At 33.7% G+C, this 21,821-nt stretch overlaps 3 protein-coding genes across 4 annotated transcripts in view; 2 read left to right on the top strand and 1 right to left on the bottom strand.

The window, feature by feature from the left end:
- The first annotated feature begins 1,142 nt into the window (after positions 1-1,142).
- On the top strand, positions 1,143-5,375 carry LOC118741181 (ATP-sensitive inward rectifier potassium channel 12). Of its 2 annotated transcripts, none has more exons than XM_036473057.1 (7): positions 1,143-1,584; positions 2,720-2,784; positions 2,862-2,989; positions 3,956-4,351; positions 4,666-4,772; positions 4,838-5,177; positions 5,251-5,375. In XM_036473057.1, exons 1-7 carry the CDS (start codon positions 1,385-1,387, stop codon positions 5,287-5,289), a joined length of 1,275 nt encoding a protein of 424 aa, XP_036328950.1. In that variant the 5' UTR covers positions 1,143-1,384; the 3' UTR covers positions 5,290-5,375. The 2 variants fall into 2 exon arrangements, with proteins under 2 accessions (XP_036328950.1, XP_036328951.1); XM_036473058.1 differs by lacking the exon at positions 1,143-1,584 and adding an exon at positions 1,662-1,878.
- A 2,243-nt stretch (positions 5,376-7,618) lies between these two features.
- LOC118741180 lies at positions 7,619-10,162 on the bottom strand. The gene is made up of 5 exons (XM_036473056.1): positions 9,893-10,162; positions 9,673-9,831; positions 9,462-9,600; positions 8,590-9,395; positions 7,619-8,518 (listed from the first exon to the last, which is right to left on the bottom strand). The coding sequence occupies exons 1-5, from the start codon at positions 10,080-10,082 to the stop codon at positions 7,926-7,928; spliced, it is 1,887 nt and encodes a 628-aa protein (XP_036328949.1). The 5' UTR covers positions 10,083-10,162; the 3' UTR covers positions 7,619-7,925.
- A 1,180-nt stretch (positions 10,163-11,342) lies between these two features.
- The window catches only part of LOC118742065 (Golgi phosphoprotein 3 homolog sauron-like), a gene marked incomplete at its 3' end in the record, with an annotated part of 15,414 nt that continues 4,935 nt past the window's right edge, over positions 11,343-21,821 (top strand). Inside the window, exon 1 of the mRNA XM_036474033.1 lies at positions 11,343-11,561. Coding sequence (XP_036329926.1) covers positions 11,343-11,561 — 219 coding nt within the window. The remainder of the gene's footprint in view (positions 11,562-21,821) is intronic.

The raw sequence follows: 21,821 nt of genomic DNA, 5'->3' as shown, positions 1-21,821 counted from the left end.
ATAAAGATAAAGATAAAGATAAAGATAAAGATAAAGATAAAGATAAAAATAAAGATAAAGATAAGATTAAAAACACAGAAAAGGCGTAGATAAACATAAATATTAAGATAAAAATGGGTATAAAAATAAAAATAAAGCTAAACCTAAAAAGAAAAGGGTGAAGATAAGGATAGTTGTAGAAATAAAGATCAAGACAGAGACAAAAATAATAATAGAATTAAAAATATTAAGCTAAACGCAAAGATTAAGACATAGATAAAGGTAAAATTAATAATAAAAATTAAGATAAGTCAATAATAATAATAAAAAACAATAAAGACAAAAATACAAATTAAGACTAAAACCCTAATTCATAAAAAAATAAGACTTTTACTGCTAAAGCAGTTTGTAAATATATATCGAAAATTTCAAAATGTCACAAAATGTTATTTTACAAGTAATTTTTGAGCAGAAAACAAATCCGACCTCAATTCCCATATATAAATTTAAGATTATCGTTAATTTCTTCAAGATCCAAGGATCGGATCTAAACTAAATTAGTATGGGACCAGCTGTGAGGTAACACCTTTCCTTAAAAAAAAAATAATTATAGAAATCGTTTAGCGTGGTCCAAAGTTATGCGGTACCATTTATATGTACATAAAAAAAAAAAAAAAAAAAAATATTCCCACGAATTGATAACCGTCTCCTTTTTGGGAAGTGGTTTCTGTTCCTCCACAGCCCAAAAATAATATATTTGACGCTAGTGCAATTTATACTCTCAGTGCAGAAAAACTCAGCTAATAGTTTCTATTCTCAAATTTCATAAGAAAGTTTTTATGATGAAAGCGTTAGTGCAATCGAAATTTTTTATATATTTACATCTTATTCTAAGTATCTTACTTCTGCTACTGTATAATCTCACTGAACTAATGCTTGTATCAAAGCAGTAATAAACAGTAATTTTGTCATGTCACATATCTACCATTTCAGACGCTGTGTCAACAGCAAGTCCCTAAGTTTCTTCCCCCCGAATCTTTGTTTCCCCCAAGATAAAACATACTACAACAGAGTCTTCCAATATGTATACTCGTGCTGTGATTATGGTTATCATTTGTATAAAGAGCAGCTCATAAAGATGAATTTAATAGTAATCTTTTGACACATTAGTTTGCTTTTGCCATTTCAATGGTCAACATCGTGGAGCAGTTGGCATCCATTCCATTCTAGTGCTCGATGTGTATCATAGTAGCTGATCTGATTTAATTTAAACACTCGTTACTAATTGCTTTCAATTTAATTTGAAGTATTATCACAGCTCGAGTGGGTGGATGGTCAAGTAATCAACTTGTTATATAAAGCTTGAGAAAATATACATACATACATACATACATACATATATACAATGGATCAAGCAGATAATACACAAATGCGTCGATCTATATCGATGCCAGTTAAACCACGACCAATTGAACCGAAATCACTTAAACGCTCGGAGGAAAAGGAGAAAATTAACGATTCCCGAGACTATTATCCAGAAAGTCCAATTGTGGAACGGCGAAAAAAATGTGAATTGGCTAGCAGCATAAGTAGAAGTGCGAATAAGTGAGTGCCTATTAAAGTTAGTTTTTTTTTACTTTACTCGCCACATTTACAGGATTTTGTCAGAAATAGTTAAAATTTAGTACGGAAGATATTACGGGTTAAGAAACAGACGTTGAGAAATCTGTTGGGAGACTGTATACGTATCTTAAATTTTACAGCAACAAGAAAGATAACAGACAAATCATTTTAAAATTTTTACCACAGCAATGATTCATTTAATATGTATCATAAATCTTAGCGTTTTATTTAGATAAAAAGTACTAATGCATACTTTTACAGATAATCAAGTGCAACGTATGTAAATATTTGTATGATGCCGTCAAGTTAGAGATAAATTATATGCATAGTTAAACATTTACGTTTAATAAATAAGTTCGTGTGCATGTACATAAAAGCTTGAAGATTTTGGTTAAAAAAGTATAATTTTCGTGGCAGGATGGCACTTTCAGAAAAAGAAAAAATATTTATATATTTAAAAACGCAAGAAGCAGTAGCAGTGGCTATGTGTCACAACAAGAAAGAAGCTCTTCTCTTTTGTTATTATGTCTTATATTTGCAAATATACTGCCCGAAAAAGGTATTGACACAACGAATTTTTCACAAAATGTGCAAAATTATTTATTTTTTCGCAAATTTTTTTATAAAAATATTGTTTATACTACAACATAAAAAAAAAAATTCAAAACTTTGTGTAAAATTCAAGGAATTTGTACACAAATTTTCAACTTCCTTATCAGATTAAAAAAAATTAGAAAATGCGAACATACTTTGTATGGAAGAAAATGCGTGAATGCAAATTTTTCAAATTAAAGTGATTTTAAATAAAACTTAAAATTTTTGTCGTTGAAATGACTTCGGGACAATTTTGTTCCTTATAGATTGTACAATAAAGAATTTATGCAACTTTTAAGACCATTCATGTTTTAAGTTGAATTTCCTAAATATGTAATTGGGCTCTTTGGCTTTATATTTTCCTCACTTATGACGAGCTCCTGGCCCACTATGCGATATCGGGTGCTTTCAAAGGCCGATTGTTCGGCAAGTTTTGTTTAATTCTTGACTTGTTTTTTAATAATTTTCAAAACTAATTAATTTAAATTAAACCTTATATTTCATCTCTACAATTTTACACTAGCGTACCCTGTACCAGTGATTGGGTTGGCAGTACAATGGAATTGAATCTAGATTCACGCTATAGTGGTAAGTATTCTCTATTTTTTTTTTCACGTATCTATGTACATACGTACGTTTAACTAAATCGAATCATATTTATGTAGATGTTGATCATATGAGTGCACGACGTCGTCATCATCGTGTCATCGAAAAGAGTGGCAATGAAAATGTCAACATCCGACGCATACCCCAAAAGTCGTGGCGCTATGTTCGAGATTTGGTAACCACAATGGTAAGCGCGTTAACAAGTTTATTCCACAAAAAATGTCTTACATCAACATCGTCAAATATGAACAACACAATAACACCCGCATCAACTAATGTAAGTCTTGAACAATGTGATATAGGATCATATGTGGACAATGACGCATTAACAAGTAGCTATTCGGACACAAATCACAAAAAAAACACAAAATATAATAGTATGCCCAGTATAAAGCCATAAAAAGCGAATTTTTAAGTTTTAGTATATATATTTGTACATAAAGCAATAACTAAGTGCATATATGTATTAAATTATGTCTGGCTAAAAGATCTGTGTATACATAAATATTCATCCCTTAAAATTAAGTTCATGTAAATATGTACACACATACATACATATATATATATATGTTTTGTCGAAGTTAAATGCTTTAATTTAAAGAGTATACATATAAATACTAAACACTTGTTTTAGCCCAAAAACATGTATGTACATACATATGTTTATTTCTATAATAAATACATATGTAAATGCTCAATATTTAAATAAATCGAATGTTGAATAATGTACACGTACAAGCACATCGAATTAGTTGTACCTTCTAAAATAAATCACCATTAACTTCTAATACATGCATACATTGTTTTTTTCTAATTTACATTTATTAAAAAAATCTCCTTAATGGCACAGCGAATTGGTATAGAGTACTAAATTTAAAAGATTTGACCACTCACTGCATTTACGTGCGTGCGTGCGTAGGTTTGAAAACGTTGCCACTGTCCATACAATAGCACACGCGGTAAGTGCACTTTTACTGATTGGCAGCATGCATCGGCGTTGCATTAAAAACTTAAACTAATTTTGTAAATATGCTAGTAATAATTAAAATTATTTTAACAAATTATGGTAGCACACCCGCCATAAATCTGCGAAGAGCAGTACTGATTTTTTTATGCATCACTTTTTATGCTTCCATATCCACAACTCACATAGATTGAATTAGATTGGAAATATATGCTGACGATTTTTATTGGTACCTACTTCGCCACATGGTTATTCTTTGCTTTGCTAAACTATATGGTTGCATATTCGCATGGCGATCTAATGTTTGACGAAGTGACTGGCGAGCGTTTGGGTGAGGGGAAGGAGCCCTGCATTAAAGGCGTATATAATTTCGTCTCGATGATCATCTATTCGGTGGAAACCCAAACAACAATCGGTTTTGGCGAGAAATACGCAAGCGATGAGTGTCCAGAGGCTATATTCCTATTTGTGATGCAAATGATTATTGCAATTGGAATTGAAGGCATGTTGGTCAGTATGGTATATGCGAAAGCAGCTCGGCCAGCCAAGCAAATTACGAAATTGAAGTTTAGCGACAAAGCGGTGGTAAGTAGGCTACGCTCTGAATGATCAATTAAGGTACAGTAAATAAGTTTACTTTCTTAAATAATTTAAATCACTAGATAAATAAAAAAACACTTGCTTTCCAATTTGCCAATTTGTAAAACTGCCAATATGGCGGTGAAAATGTATGTACTGAAAAGTATGTCCGCACTTAATTTGGCCACACTTTTTTTGATTTCCTTTTGTTTGCTTAGCAGAATTTGGGCGTTCATTAGTATAAAAAGAATAACTTCATTTATATGAATTTTCAAAACAAAAAACGTCGAGAATAAAATATTAGTATTTACTATTTTTAGATTTGCTTCCGCGATGATAAGCTTTGCCTGTTATTTCGCGTCTGTGACCCACGCAAACAACAAACGATCGAATCGAAAATACGTGTATATCTCATAACGGACAAAACGTAAGCAAATGAAATTTTTAAATATGCACGTATTTCGTATTTTCAAATAATTTTTATCCACTTAGCACGCGTGAAGGCGAGTTCGTGCAAACGCGTACTGAGCTAAAATTGGATGGTGGCGGTGAGCAAATTATTGTTTGGCCTGAAATTGTATGCCATGTCATTGATGAGACAAGTCCATTGCACTACTTGAGGTCAGCAAAAGATTTGAATGAGGCACAATTTGAATTATATGTGTCAATAGTTGGCACTTCAGCAGCCACCGCAATGGTAACAGAGGCGCGCACTTCTTATGTGCCATGTGAAGACATCTTCTGGGGACAGCGCTTCGTCAACATTATCAGTTATGATACGCGAAATGAGCACTATATTGTGGACTATAGAAATTTCAATACAACCATATCGGTGGGTAGTAAATATGAGGCAAAAAAATTAGGGAGCAAGTGTTTGAATGGTTCACTTTTTTTTTACTTTGCAGGTTGACATGAAATCTAGCTACGATCGCGGCGTCGAATGAATAAAATATTAATTAATATAGCTGTTAGACTTTCTTGAGCTGATTACGAATCTGTAAGTATAAAATTTCCATCAGCTCCAGATTTTGCGAAAAACGAAGTCAAAGAGTAAAAAAATTGGGTTTTTTGCAATATCTTAGGTCTACAAAAAAACAAAAGGTGATACCATCCCTAAAAATATCATCCCCGCACATTGACCTGATGGTCACTAATAGTCATTTATTTATTTATTTATTTACTGAAGTCAATGAACAGAATATTCTTACAGACTACACATGTTGGACTAGTTTAATTACATTATTCAAAACAATTATTCACATGAAACTGACATTTTTTTGGCAGTTCGCCACACTCAAAATAAATTAACAAACGCTTACATATAAGTTGAGATCATAAACTACACTAATGACTGATAAAATAATCACTTAACTGGGCTTTAAGAGCAGATTTAGAAACTGATAAGTCTAGGTCTAAAGAATTTGCGAAGACGTTAAACTCAGCTAGAGTTCTATTAATCGGAGCATTGGCACTATATGCCGTTTTGCTGAGGCCAACACGAAATACCTCAAACCGCCGGAGGTTTCTACTCGGGACATTGAAGTGCAACCTCTCAAGCAGGGACGGGCAGTCAATCCTGCCTGTAGCAATGTCAGAAATAAAAGATATCGCCAAGAGTGTTCTTCTATCATTTAAGGACAGTAGGCTGATTAGACGGCACCGAGACTCATATGACGGAATCGGGAGTGTGAAATTTAGTGAATGAAGAGCGAAACGGAGGAAAATTTTTTGAACTCTCTCCAACCTGTTTATATGAATAGCATGATATGGTCTCCAAATAAATGCCGCGTATTCTAATTTAGACCGCACAAAAGCCGAAAACAGCATCTTAAGTGTGTATGGATCTGAGAAATTAGAAGAGTTCCTTCGTACAAACGCAAGCATAGCAAGCGAGTTTTTTATCGTATAATTAATATGCATAGCAAACGTAAACTTAGTGTCAAAGTACACCCCCAGATCCTTGACTTCATTAATCGACACAAGCGTAGAGTTTGCAATGCTATACGATGTGTTCAAGGGATTGTGCAGTTTAGTGAACGTCGCTTTGTGACATTTATTAATGTTTAGATACAGTCGATTCCTAACGCACCAATTATTAAGCTTATTAAGCTCCAATTGAAGAGCTGTAGCGTCATTGGTGCAGCCAATCTCAGAGTAGAGTTTCAAGTCATCCGCATAAAGCAGAAACTTAGAGGATGAAAAACACGAAGAGATATCATTAATGAACAGGTTAAAGAATAGAGGACCTAATATGCTACCCTGAGGCACACCTGAGGTAGCAACAAAAGGGTCCGAAGCCACACCATCATTTATTGAACAATATAAAAATACTGGAATACTGTGCTAATGAAAACAAAACGAAATTTTTTGCCAAAATAAGTTTTTGCTGTTAAATAAATAACTATAATTGACCTTAGGGTAAAGGTTCAGAGATGGTATTTTAAACGATTGTAGTCGAAAGTTCAAGCCTTAACATGAGCCTGTGGTGGGCACTGTTGTTGTTGTAACAGCATACAAACTCCCCAAAGAGATTTTGAGGAGTGTTACTGGAGTGACAGTCCATGGCCAGATATAAATCTGGGTCGTTCCGGTTACGTAGACCCGACTGTCGTGGTGTTCAATAAATGACTATAAGTGACCATCAAGTCAAGGTTTCACGGATAGTTGTCGAGACTTCCACCTTTAAGTTACACCTAATATCGCCTTTTGTTTCGTTGCTAGAGCTTCTCGTTTTTTTTTCAAAATCTGGAGCCGATGGGATCTTTATACTCATGGATTCGTTATCGGCACAGCAAAGTCAATCAAAAACAGCTTTAACATTTGCCGCAACAAAATGTTTGTTCCCTTGTGTTATTGTTGAAGTTAACACATTCCATGCCCCTGCTTAGTAACGATAGTTTTTACCAGTTGGTTGTTGTTTTTGTAGATTGTTAACTACATAATATTCTATTGTAACCGCTCTCCTTTATTCACAATACTTTACATAAGTCTATAGTTTCTTTTGCTTTTGTAAGTTGCTTCCAAGTCCTCATGTGTTTGACAGTGACGGGGGTTACCCCATCGCGAGATCGTTAACTAATTGTCTGAGTTAGGTAATTTGACCATATGCTTATGTAAAGATATATGGTTGTTTCATTTTTAATATGGCAGGGAAAGTGTTAATTATGCGCTTTTAAATTTTGAATCAAATCAAATCAGCAGAGCTGGCTATACAGTACACATTTGCTCAATGGAATATAACTAATCAGCGAACATATTTTAAACAGTTATCATATATTTTTTTTTATTCCCTGGCAAATATGTATAATATCTGCCATAATAAAGCACACTTATTTAGTCCTTTTATTCCTATCAGTACATAAAAGTATAATTTTTGTTTGGCAGCATAAAGTCTTTTGTCACAATTATGCATTAAATAAATGAAATAAATTTTAATTTAATACATTTCTATTCAGTACAATTTCACAATCAACTACAAATAATAAAGATTAATTACTAAAACTTTTTTAATATATCAATGGGAAAACAAAACAGTGCTACAATAGATATCTAATAAAATACATACATGAGTAGGTTTTACCTATTTTTGTGCCATTAATTGCTGTAGTTGTGCCTTTAATAACTCATTCTCGTCTTTCAGGCGTAAAAACTCATTTACAAAAGGATCGGTTTGCAAAAGATAGCTCAGCGCATCACGTATATCTTCGGTGGTATTCATTTGGCGCGCCCATATATCAGCTGTTTGCGTAAAAATTTGCCATTTGTTTTGCTCGGCGTTAAATTTTAATTCCGATTCTAATTGCTTAAAACGTGAGTTCATTTCCATACGCAAATCGGCGATTTCCTGTAGAATCCCTGCTTGTGGCGGCACAGGTGTATTTGCAACTTGCGAATTAAAATTTTCCGACAATTTCTTGCTTTCTGTAAAATTTTGTGTGCTTGCCGGCGTGCGATTGGGTGTGCTATTGCATGCATTTACTGGTGTATGCGGTTGCGCAGCTGAATCGAATTCTACATCTATATTACTGGGATTTTCTTTATCACTATCACAATCCAACTCTATTTGTTGCGTTGAGTGTGCGGAATTTGCTGATTCTTCCTCATCGATTTGTTTTAAATTGGTTACAACTTTCGATATGCTATTACGATCACGGAGTGGTGCCGTCGGCAGCGCTGCAATTACAATAAAGTAAAATAAGGATTTGCTAGTACTAAAAATATTTTTATTTCTGAAAAAACCTTACTAGAAAATTGCCGTTTTCCTTCTTCGACTACCTTAGCACGCCGTGTGTTTACATAATCAAAACTTAAATTCAATTTCCCATCAGTGGTGTTACTACTCGAGTTGTTGACACTTTCATTGCTGCCGTTTAGTTTCGATACATTTGTGCGATTATCTTCCGAGTTTGGCTTACGTCCAAGTGTATCCCAATCGAAGCTGTCACGCCCCATTGTAAAACGTGCAGATTTCCGGTCCAATTTGTTTGCTTGAAAATCTAGAAAATCACAAAAAGAATCGCGTTGGCGCATGTTCGCCATTGACTTCTGCTGATCTTCAAGAATTTCGGATGTATTATCTGTACTATTGGCGGTGGTGCTGGTAAAACTTGGTGTTGTATTATTATCTTCCTCAGGTAGTGGCACAAATGATAAACGTGTAATAGAGCAATCGTGCACTTTTTTGGTGGCTAAACATTTTTTCACACTACGTATATCATAAGAAATCAACTCGCCTTTCAAATTTCCCACGCAAATGTATGTACCACAACTACTCATTGCAACGGTAGACAATGGATGCGGATGATTTAGTTTGATTTGCGGCGTTCTACGACGTGTGTCGAAGACATTAACAATACAATCATACCCCACGCTTATTAGTGTATCAGGCGTTGCAGGAGACATGCATAGATCGCGACAAGGTGAGGCATGAGCATCGCTCAGATTGAATATCTTCCGTTTGGTTTGCAGATCGTAGACGGTAACGGCACCCTTGAAAGATGCTACTGATAGCTGGAAACGCTTGCTTGGATGAAAACGTGCCAGAGTGGAGCTAAAACCAAAATAGAGTTAATAAAGTTACAACAAGCAACACAATTAAAGAAGTTTCTTTTCTTACTTTCCATCAATATTTACGCTATCTACTTTTGTTTTCGTTTTAGTGCCATAAACGTTGATTTGACCACTTTCGAATACCGAAGCTATATACTCATCTGTTCCATTGTAGTCCAAATACAGCACACTATTACGATTATTTTCTGCCAAAAAAGGTCAGAGATGGGCGTATTAGAAGCTGGAATCTTATATATAATACATATTGTAGCACTTACCCGGTTTAAAACGATGCAAGAGTTCAGTGTTTTTATAATTGTATAGACTAACTTGGCCATTTACACCACCGAATGCCATTTCCTCGAGCGACTGCTTTGCGCAGGCGACACAGTAAACATTTCCAATATTCAATTTGCGCACACGCTGAATTTCTAAATCTTTGTTATAAATATTAAAACTTTGTATAACAAATACTACGTGAATTATTGAATCACTTACTGTGATCTCCTTTATCTTTGATCCGCATTATTTCCAAGCCAGACTTTTTGTTCACTTCCAGGAAGATGCGTTGCCGTGCATAGAATTGAAAATCGGTGGTTTCGCCATTTGCGTGCTGGTAAATTGATTTTGTTTCTAAATTACTGAAGTCAGAGAGTACAGTTGTCTTCCCCGTTGAAATTAGATACATTTCCAAAGAATTTATATTAAATTTTTCTATAAATAATACAACTAATAAGAAAAACTCAATTGCAAAAGCACCGCTTAGAATTTAATTTGAAAAACCTCTGTCACAACATTGAGCTCGTGGCGACAGCTGGCGGCGATTAATTAGGTTTGTTCCACACGAGCTCACGGTTACCCGCGGGTGCTCACAACAGCCCAGAAGCCACACGCATTCCGGGCTGTTTCGGCAATTAGAGCGTAAAAATAAGTTACTCTCCAACAAGTGTCAAAAATGTGTCAACCCGTGCCAAAAGTGCTCAGAGCGTGAGGAACGCTAAAAACCACTTTTCGTGCCCGTAATCAACACATCAGTTCTAAAAAATTATTTTATGTGTATTTATGTTATATAGCTAATAAAATTAGCAAGTGCCTATATATCTGAATCCAGAGAAGGTAAATTTATAAACAAATCTCTCTTGGGTGACGACCATGGTGACGACGCATGTGCCAACGCAACGCCAAAGTTGTATGTGGACGGGACTTAAGAGTACAACTCCACATCAACGTTTCAGGCGCTTTGCAGGCTTTCAGCTACACAATTCAGCTATTGCTGAAAGCCTGAAAAGCGCGGAACGCCTGAAAAGCTGGTTGTGGAGTTTTACTGTAAGAGCTGAACATCTGTCAAATATCTGGCTCGCAGATCATAAAAATAAAACGTAACGGATTACGTTCTTTGCTGCCGCAGAAATATAAAATGAAGCCGTTGTTATATTACAATCGGCACAGCTTTTTAATGACAGTTGATTATTTGAGAGTTGGCAGTACTGACTGTCAAAGGTTTTCTGTCGTGGAACGAAATGTCAGCATAGAGGAGGAAAAGATTTACAAGAAAAATATTTTTTCCTCCATTGCCTGGGGAATATCGTGAATAAACTAGTGAAATTTAATTTTTTCTATCGTTTCCGAAAATAGTTATCAGTTTGAATAAATAAATGCATAATACTGCAAAAAATATGTAAAAAAAAAGAGCAAAGAATTTAAGCTCTTCAGTGACACGGAAACAGCAAAGCAAACGAAGGCACAGTGTAAAAACAGCAACAAACAAAAGGTGTAAAGCAAAACGTAGCGGAGCGCCACTTCACCAATTAATTACGGATATAGCAATAAAAAAAAATTGCGTATTTTTCTCGGAATTAGATTAATATAAGAATAGGATTAATTAAAGAGTTTTAAATTAAACATAACACACAGTAAGTGAGTGCAATAAATAACAATTTAATAAAAAATGAATCGAAGTGATGGTTTGGTGCGACGCGCCGTGAAAACACGAGACAATGGCGCTGAAGGTGGCGCATACGGCCAGAATGCTAATACACCAGATGACGACAGCGATTTAAGTAACAGTAATAAAGATCAGGAGGACAACATCGATGATGGCGATTCCAAACAGACACGTCTAACACTCATGGAGGAAGTGTTGCTGTTGGGCTTAAAAGACAAAGAGGTAAGTGCCTTTGTAGATGCAATATTTGGTCATATTCTTAACGCTTTAAGGTTTTAAACAACTGCAGGTAACTAATTGATTGCTAAAATTAAATGCGATGACTTCGTCAGCATTGTTGGTAACATTTCCGAGGAATCGTATGAAAACCTTGTGTGCGTTCAGAAATGCATCAAGCCAAGGCAACAACAGCCTCTTTCCATCAATTAAAGTTTAGAAATAAATGCACCTTATGCTTTGGCTTGATGCATTTCTGAACACACCCCTAGCAATGGCGTTTACTAAGTCGCTGTCAATGCTTCACTTGTATGGTGTTAAGAACACGTTCTTCTTTTTAGTTTTTAGTTTCAAGTTTTCTCTTTGTATCTACTTTTCACATTTCAAATTGTGATGCCAGTGACGAAGCTTCATAGGCGACTAGGTACTCTGGGCTATCACTATTACGTTTGCAATGGCGGCGAAGTAATGTGTGCATATGTTTATACGTATTTGATAGTTTTTAAATACGCTAACATTCAACGTCGACACATCTTGTTTTTGTTTGCAGCTTTGTAAGTACTTTAAGTTTCTTCTTGTTTGTCCTCATTTCTACCCATATTCTCTGTAGATGATCTTTCAAAAGACGGGATTTATTTATTATATTAAATGAGCTATATATATATATATATCCATATATATCCATAGTGTTCTCGAAAGCGGCTCTATCGATTTTGACGAAATTGTAAACACAGTAAATATTTCGGATATTCCGCATATTTATTTAATTTTTTGTTTAGAAAAATAGGTGAAATATTACTATTCATGGGTATCAAGAGAAGGTCCTTAAACAATGCTTTCTCAATTTATATACGAAATGTTATCCCCTAGGATAATAGTGTAAGGTTGCCACTTCTTTTTGATTCTACACTATTTATCTAAGACATCGCAATATGGATATCAATAAAAGGTATTGTTGAGGTGTCCCTCAGTAACGATTTGAAAAATTCGCTCTCAGAGTCAGTTAATGATTCGTTAACGGTATTTAATGAACATTAAAGTTAAGTAAGAGATCCGAGTTCACTCCTCCTCAAAGAATTTTTTGAATACGATTTTTTTATAAGTTTTATTGCTTAAAAAAATCATATTTTTTATTTAACGTTTGGAAACTTGTTTGATTCATCTTGTTTCTTTTACTTTCAGCATCTCAAATTTTTAATTTTTCCTGTTAAAAAAAAATATATATTTTTTCATTTCGTTTAATTTTTAGAAAACTTATTACTAAACGATAAATATAATAAAACTATTAGCACATCTTTCAATTAGTCATTCGAAATACAGAAAAGAGCTTCCAAGATAGTTGTCGAAATATAAAGACTGAGACGAAAAACTCAGGTGAGTTTAAAGATAGATGCCAGTTTACAAAAATTTAATGAAATTAAAAAAAAATGTTTCATTTTAAAAGCAATAAAATCTATAAATCAAAAGAAAATTATATCAAAAATTAAAATACCATGAGAAGCGTTTTGAAATATAAAAAAAATATTACTGAAAAAGCTTGGACGGGGCTTTGAAGCAGTGAAATAGCGAAAATAACACATGTGAGCCAATCGACTGTAAGCCGTATTATTCGAGGCACTACTAACATGTAGTTTTCAATGAAAATGGCCGAGAGAGAGGAACGAAAAATTAGGCGTTTAATAGCGTCAGACAGAATATCTACCGCTAAGAAACGGTGAGGTGCGTTAGTGGAGATGATAGCGTGTGAACCGTGCGAAAAATGCTTCTTGTGGAGGAGGACTTGGCTTCACTTGGCATTTCCAATGGACGTCAGTTGGCACAGAATAGAAACGACTGGCGTGCACAGTGGCACAGCATTGGACTATCCAGTCACGAGACTTTAACATTATACAATATCTATAGCGAATCTGGAAAAAATAAACTGGATCATTTCGGAGTTGACAATAAATATATTTGCCGCATAAAATAAGGAATGAGAAACATTACGAATGGAACTTAAAAAAAAAATGTTTGAAGTGAAACTTCTTAGTCGACTTCGGTGTAGAGATGCCAGATCGAAATAAATGAAATCGAATTTTGAATCGATTCGAATCGTAATGAAAATAATCGATGCATGAAGAAATCGTCAAAAAATAAACCGATCTCTTACAATCGATTCATATATCTTGCCAGATACGATAACAAAATAAATTGAAATAAATTGAAATTGATCTAATGCCTAACCAGTTTCGAGCAAAAAAATACTATTTAGTTGGTGTATTTTTAATATTCGTGGCATTTTATCAGCGAAATCAATGTTTTTTCCCTATATTCAAAAGGCTAACTTAATTTTTTTGTACCAGGCTTAAATTCAAGTTTTCTTAAAATTTTCTAGATTTTCTAATGCTATTGAGAAAAAATCGAATGTCGATACTCGTATTTTTTTGGATCGATACGCGGATCGAATCGAAATTAAAAAATCGACGAAAAATCGGGTCGGAAGGGGGGCTCCATAAATCGATCTTCGATTTAATTGGTTTGAAAAACTGCATCTCTACTTCGGAGATGTCGGGGACCCTATCAATGAGTTCAGTTAAGAAGTATATAAATATTTTGCCAAAACATTCTTATTACGTTCCATATTGTGTGAACACCATTGTGGCCTACAACAGTACACAGTTTCTCACTTTCGTTTGATTACTTTTTTCTCGTTTAACACGCTTTCGTTCTAAGTAAGTTTGTAAGCATTAGTCGTGGTTACACACATTCACACATTCACACAAGTACACAAATGCTCATTAATTTATCGTTTTTGGTACGGTTCTTATCAGAAACTTCCCTACACCGCTACGCGTTGATGTTTACGACATTTATTTAGGTCTTACATTTTTTTCACTTCTATAATTACTGACATTTTACTAACCTCAATGTACTATATTCCATTAGACATCCAAAATGTTAGGAAATTTTTTTTATTTTGCCTTAAAGCGACGCCAATCGGCAGGAAGTAGCAAACTGGAACAAAATTTTTAATGTTTAATTCCACACACATTTTATCGCAGACGTTACTATGCGTCTATGTATGTAGTTCTAACTCCATCTTGACCAATATAATTATTATTTTATTTTATTGGATCATTAAATGTCTACAAATTGTAGAATTTTGCCTCCCATACGCCTCCCAGCAAGGTCAAAGTCGGTCTAATAGAATAATTTGTCACTGCTCGACCAGGTGCATGATTTAAAAGCACATTAGGGATATTCAGGTGTTGATGCGAAATGCATTGCACCGATGCGAAAAGCGAAATTGCGAAATTTTATCAACAGCAACACAGCCGAAAATTTTGCATTAATCATTGCATTTCACTCACAACCCCGTCCAAATCGGTTAGTATATCAATCCCCATGCCCATTCCCCTCTAGAAGTCAGATTATGAAAAAAGCTTTTAATTAGGTTTCAGTCTGTTTTGCCTTAAGCGTTTTGTTGGATGGTGTATTTATTTTCAAATAGCTTTCAATTCGCTATAGTATTGGCACTTTCATCGCTAAAAAGACGCGAAGTAGCTTTTTAATATGCGACTCCCCTAAAAATAGTCAGTTTAGTACTAAAGTGCTTATCATAACTATATGACATTCACATATTGACATGTTTCGACTCTTTAGTTTTTTTTTAAAATCTATATTTCATATTTTTTATAAAAATATACTTGAATCTATAACAAAAACTAAATTAATCTAAGTTTAAAACTTTGTACTAATTTAAAAATATGTTTGTTTTGGTTTATTGGCCTTTAAATTATAACTGTTGTAATTTTTATTTGTTAAGCTAGAGTGCCCGAAAATACATAAAACTCGAACTCAATCAACTGAATCTTGAATATTTCTCTCCATTGGAAGTAAATATGGGCTTACTCTCCGAAATTTGGTTACTGGCAAGTAACTGGATATTTTTGCTGGAGAATACGAGAACTCAACTTATGTAGCGGTTCTCCTTTACACAAAATTTCACCATACTTAAGCATAGTTTCTTAGGTAAATTCATGATAAAATAAAGAAGGTGGTTCCATTGTCACTTTTTCGTCGCCATATTAACTACCTGACAAACGAGCTTGAAAACGAAATTAAAACTCTTAATAAGAAATGTGCTGAATACGAGTTGAATCTAAGGAAAGCTGGAAAGGTTAATCCACTCTTAACCGTAAGCGAACAAGTCTGCTAAATCGTCACGCTACAACCTTGATGATATATCGTTTGCAACGTCTAACTACTCCGCTGGGCCACGGCGTTAGAAATTACTCCGAAAACTAAAAAACTTGAAACTTATTTTGAAATATACAAAATGGAGAAATTCCAACAAAAGTATTTCATTTCTTAAACTTTTTCCTAAACGATATCTTATCAATGAGTTTAGACAAAATATTTGAATTAATTTTTAAAACAAAGCATTTTCATTACTAAGTTTTGGTGGAGGCATATAAGCCTCTTCATTCAGCATTTATGAAATCCACCATTTTATAAATAATATCCAATATATGATTTCAAATTACCCTCTCCTACGAATTTCCGATGTGGCAACGCTATGCTAAATGTTGACATCAGGGAGAATGTCAATAATACGCTTTTTTATCAAAAAAATTTTAAATGAAACTACCTTGTATTTTTTGTATCATGAGTAAATTTGTATATTCTTTAATGTCATTCCACTTGCAAGTGCTGTCAAACTAATCGAGTGTTGCCCCGTGTGATACTGTTCGCGAATTTGTCAGATATAAGTTTCGCTGTTCGCTCTCCAGCAAAGTAGGGCAAATTGAGAGACCAAACGGACATTTAATTTTGTTGAGAAGCTGCTAGTTTCGGCTGGAAAAAATTTTGCCAGCAGCAATTTGCCAGCAAGAAAAACAGCTGATCAAAGTCAACTGTTTCCAACTTATGAAAACAATTGAAATGTACTATTTTGATGATTTTTAAGTTTAAAATAACTTATTAGGATTGGAAATGTTTCGGTAGAAAGCAGATACCCATTTACTTAACAAAATGCTTTAAGGAAACTTTTAATATATATTCGTTTCATGTTTGCCATTTCATGCTGTACTAAAAACTTGCTACTTTTTGCTAGTTTTGCGTTCGGGTACTTTTGCAAACATTTCTCTCCTTCAGAGAGAATGGATAAAAATTCTTTTGAATTTTTTTGTTGAGAGTTTTCTGCTGGAAGTATACGCGAATACACCTATAATAACTCATAATTTTGAATAAACCAACAGAAATGGCTTGTAACTAATTATTTTTCGGAATTTAATTGATTAGTTACAAATAATAAATTAGGGCCAAATTCAAAGTGCGTAGTTAACCACTGGTCAACTATTGATTTTCATATTCACAACGCTCAGTTAATAAAAGTTTGAACCAGCATGCCCCCAAAGTTAAACTCCTGTGAAATAAATTTTTTTTTTGTGAAATTTTAGAATTTGTATATTTTCACGCGATATGGATTTCCATAGTTAACTATGTAACTCTGAATATAAATTCATAGTTAAAGTCGTATTTAACTAAGCACTGTGAATCCGGCCCTTAATGTTCAAACTGAAAATCTTGTTTATTATAACGAAAAGAAATAATGAACAATCGGCAAAGCGACTCACGGTTGTTTTTTTAGTATTGAGAAAGATTGCCAGAAATTGTTATTTATTAGCACAGTTTGGTTTTGTCAACGAGCATAAATTAAAAAAAAAATAAATAAAAATTTGTTAATATGTTAAATATGTTAAGATGTTAAAAATACATGTAAAATAATATTTAACTACAAATACGTCACAAACAAGTATTTGAAACAAATATACAAACTACTTTTGCATAAAATATTTAAATAAAAAATACGTACCTATTTAAAAAAAATACGTTCGAAATCACACGTACATAGAAAAGGCCAAAGAATTTTTGTTTGTTGACCTTACAATTTTGGTAATTCGAATGAGAGAATTTTCAAATGTCAAAAAAAAAAAATTAAGTAATCGCCGTGTTGTACATGAATCTCTATGAAATGACGAATAATGAAGAATAGAACAAATATTTAAGAATACTGCTTAAAAACGTATTTAAAATACAAATACGAAATGGTACTGTAAAATGTATTTAAATCAAAAACACAAATACGTATTTTGTATTTGTATTTTAAATACTTAACATCTTTGAGTACCAATGTTTATTGAGAGAAAACAACTGTTTTGTTCAAAAATCGAAAATGAACGGATAGTCGTTAAGTAGTTTGTGAGCGCTTAGTTGAAAAAGTCAAAAGTAAACGGTTAATCTAGTATAAAGTAAAGTCGACCGCTTTTGCTAGTCGATTAATCGATTATTTATTTATTTCATCAAATGGAATATACATAAATCCTTACTGCCTATTAAACAAAGAGCTTAAACACTACCTAAAGTAATTTAGCAGGACAAAAGGAACTGTTCCAACTGAGAGAGACGGATCATATTCGATTAGTCGACTAGTCATAATGTCTTTATTGATATTCATCTCCGGATGGATTATTTTGTGTTTTTGAATCAGATTTCCGCGAATTCGATAGCACAACCAAGGTTCGTGGCGGCAACGTCTAAAAGACTTCGCCTTTTCGTAACTGAATATAGCGTACGAATTACGGAAACATGGTTTTTAATAGGACCCAACTATATGAATTCAATTTCACGGGAAAAATTTGAACTGAAGAGTTCTACAAAAACGTCACCGCTTAAAAATATACTAAGTTAAACTGAGGCGTTTAATATTTACTCAGAAAGAGTTTGTTGATTCCGTCTACAAAAAATTTACTAGCACACGCTATGGACGTACGAAATGGGGAAACAAAAAAATTGCTTGGCTCTTGCAAATTTTAATTTTGATAAAAAAAATTTACACAGCTGTTCCTACAGTTATGGCTTAATTATACACAGAGCTCGGCAGTACAAAAACATGACGTTCACAAAATAAATAAAATAAAATAAATAATAAAATGTTACATAAAACGTTTGAGCTTCGTAGTAAAGAAAAGAAGACCAACTCGCATATTTTTACGTGGGTAAGTAATAGCTTTATGCAGCAACAGAAAAATTTACAAAGACTGCCGATATATGTATCTACTTAAAATAAAATATATGTATTTATGTACAAAATTCACTATTGCTTTCACGTCTTCTTGAGACGACCTAACAATCAAATAATAGGTGCCTAAAGTTTGATGAGCACATTGAGTATACAGTCAACAAGATTGCTAAAAAAATTGGCCTTATAAAGAGATCGTGTAAGTACTTGGGAAGAAGATATAAAACGTTGGTGTACAGGTCAATAGTAGAACCGCACTTTATATACTGCTCCACGATTTTCTTCCTAGCGGGGGACTCCCATGTAGATAAGCTACAAAAAATGCAAAACCGAGCGATGAGATTCATCCTCAACAAACCGTACGACACACCAACAAGATGTATGCTTGAAACCTTGAATTGGTTAAGCGTGAAGGAACAAGTTTTTTACCACGCTATGAAATTTGTGTACAATATTAAGAAGGGCAACCTGCCGGATTATCTTAGCGATAATCTCCGATATATAAATGAGACGCATACATATTTGTTGAGAGAAGTATAGAACAGAAGTGGACAAAAAAAAATATTTTCTATAAAGGCTTAAAGTGCTTCAATGAATTACCAGAGGCTATAAAAAATTGTGATACTAGCACTCTTTTCAAGCGGCTGCTATTTGACTATTGTAGACCGCAGCCTACAAGATAGTGATGTATCAACAATAGCGTGGATTGGAAACTAGGCCTTTCCTACCACCAAGATATCGAGACTAGGCGGATCGGAAACTCGGCCTTTCCGACTACCTAGACCCTTAGATAATAAACAATAAACGAGCGGATTGGAAACTAGGCCTTTCCAACCGTCACGAAAGCGCGACTGGGTGGATCGGAAACTCGGCCTTTTCGACCACCCAGGAGATATCAATAAATGGAGTAACCCAAAAAGAATAGCGCGGATTGGAAACTCGGCCTTTACAACCGCCTACATAACTTCCAGAAAATTGCATGCGTGTATATTGACATAAAATAATTGCAGTGATAAAGAAATAATGTTATTTAAAAATTTCCGTAGAGCATTTTGTATTTAATATTTAATATTTACATTCTAAATCTAAATCTAATTATAAGAATGTTAAATCTTTGTTGCAATATAAGTCTAACAGACTGTAAAAAATAAATAAATAAATAAATAAATAAATAAATAAATAGTAAATATCTCAAAAGCATCAGAGATCATGCGGCCGAATTCCTAGCTTATGCAGATGACCACTTATTTCTGATAGCGGCTTAATTTCGTTGTCTTTAATCTTCTTATTTGTAGTGGATTTTATCGGCAGGTAAAAGGCTATTTTCCAGCTTTCAGTCTGACTCGCGCGCTCTGTCCCCTGTGGCATGCGAAAAAGTGGCATCGTCTCTTCGTTGCTTGTAGTACATAAAAGTGTCATTAGGTAGCCTGATTGCTAGCTTGGTTTCTATAGTTTCTCTGTCTAAGGCTTGCAGGATCAGAAGGACCAAAAAATTATAAAAATACAGATTTACATGAAAAAATCAGAAAACAAAAGTTGTGACGATTTTTTTTTAATTTGGGAGAGCTACAGATTTTTCACTTCTTAGAACCTTTTCAAGGCAAATTTTACACACATGTAGCAGCTAGCTCAGCACCTATTGAACGAGTTTTTTCTGTTTCAGGCAGAATTCTAGAAGAAAGACGTACACGACTGCTTGGTGATAAACTCGACAAAATATTATTTTTAAACAAAAATATGAGCTAGTCATTTTAAAATTACATTGAATGAATATTGATGTGAATTCTTTTCTATACTCGTAAGACATACATATGTACATATCGTCACCTGAAATGCAAAAAGACGTAACAAACATAATCCTTGAAATGCAAAAAGTCATAACTAATAACAAATTCAAAATTCACTTTTTGATTTATTCATATAAATCATCGAATTACAACTATCCGCATCATTTTATGAAAAAAACAAATAATTAAAATATTAGTCACGACTTTTTCCATTTAATTTACGATGTTGTTACGTCTTTTTGCGTTTCAGGTGACGATATGTAGGTACGTATATTTGACATTTGTAAAAAAAAAAATAAATAATAATGCATTCATCCCAGGCAAGGTGTTTGGCCAATCTTTTGTAACAATATATATAAGAAATTCTATTTATATAAATAAAGTTTCAATCTGAAAAAAAATATATAATAATAATAATTATGTGATTGAAAGAAATATAACAACGTGAGTGGGAGTGATTTACAAAACCATCAACGTGCGCGTGCGTGAACGTAAACTTGGTATGCGTACTTCCTTTGATCTAAGGACGGATGGTATTGATATATTAGTAACTACTGAAGTTTATTTACTCAAAATTAATTTATAATGATCTCTTGGCGGAATATAAGAATATTATACATTTGTGGAAAATGGGCTTAGCCCCGCCCACTTACGGTTACATGTGTAAATCTCGGTAACCACTTCACCAATTTCTCCTAAACTTGGCGCAGTTGTTGATCCTGGTAAAAATGTTTAAAATCGAAGAATAACCACGCCCACATCCTATATAACTACGGTGACCATAAATATATTTTGAAAATGCAGGACAATTTTACCTACATATAATTGCGTTGTATAAAAATAACAAAAATATACTACATATATACATTCCTCGTCATTTGAATAGCGTACCCTTTTTTTGATTTTTTACCATACAAAGTATGCTTGACAAAATTTTTATATGGAAGAAAATGCGCAGCACCGTCAACAAAAAAAAATGTCGCCCCTATGTTTATTTTTTTTTTAATTTTCAAAAATTTTTTAAATGGGATGTAGACGTAGAATATGCTATATTTTTATAAAAAGTTAATGAATATTAAACAAACAAAACGAAAACTGTACCTACTAAGTATTAAAGGATGCGCTATTCAAATAACGAAGATGGTATATTTCTTAATTATTAATCCAATTTTAAACTTTAAACATAAATCACATTTGCTTCATTGGTATTAATCTATATATATAAAATTCAAATTATGTATGTACCTATAGACACACTTGGCTCCTAAACGAATAAGCCGATCGTAACCAAATTTTACACAGGCACAGGATATCTTCCAGGGATGGTCACAGGGTAAAAAATATTTTGATATATAAAGGGGGCGTGGCCCCAAAACGTGGACCCGGGTAACCTTAGGATGTATTTGTTTAATATGG

Source organism: Rhagoletis pomonella, unplaced genomic scaffold (genome assembly GCF_013731165.1).
Source record: "Rhagoletis pomonella isolate Grant_MI unplaced genomic scaffold, Rhpom_1.0 Rhpom_scaffold_00006, whole genome shotgun sequence".
NCBI classification, from domain to species: domain Eukaryota; kingdom Metazoa; phylum Arthropoda; class Insecta; order Diptera; family Tephritidae; genus Rhagoletis; species Rhagoletis pomonella.
Note: the sequence above shows the minus strand (reverse complement) of the source record. Positions and strands in the feature narration are given on the sequence as shown.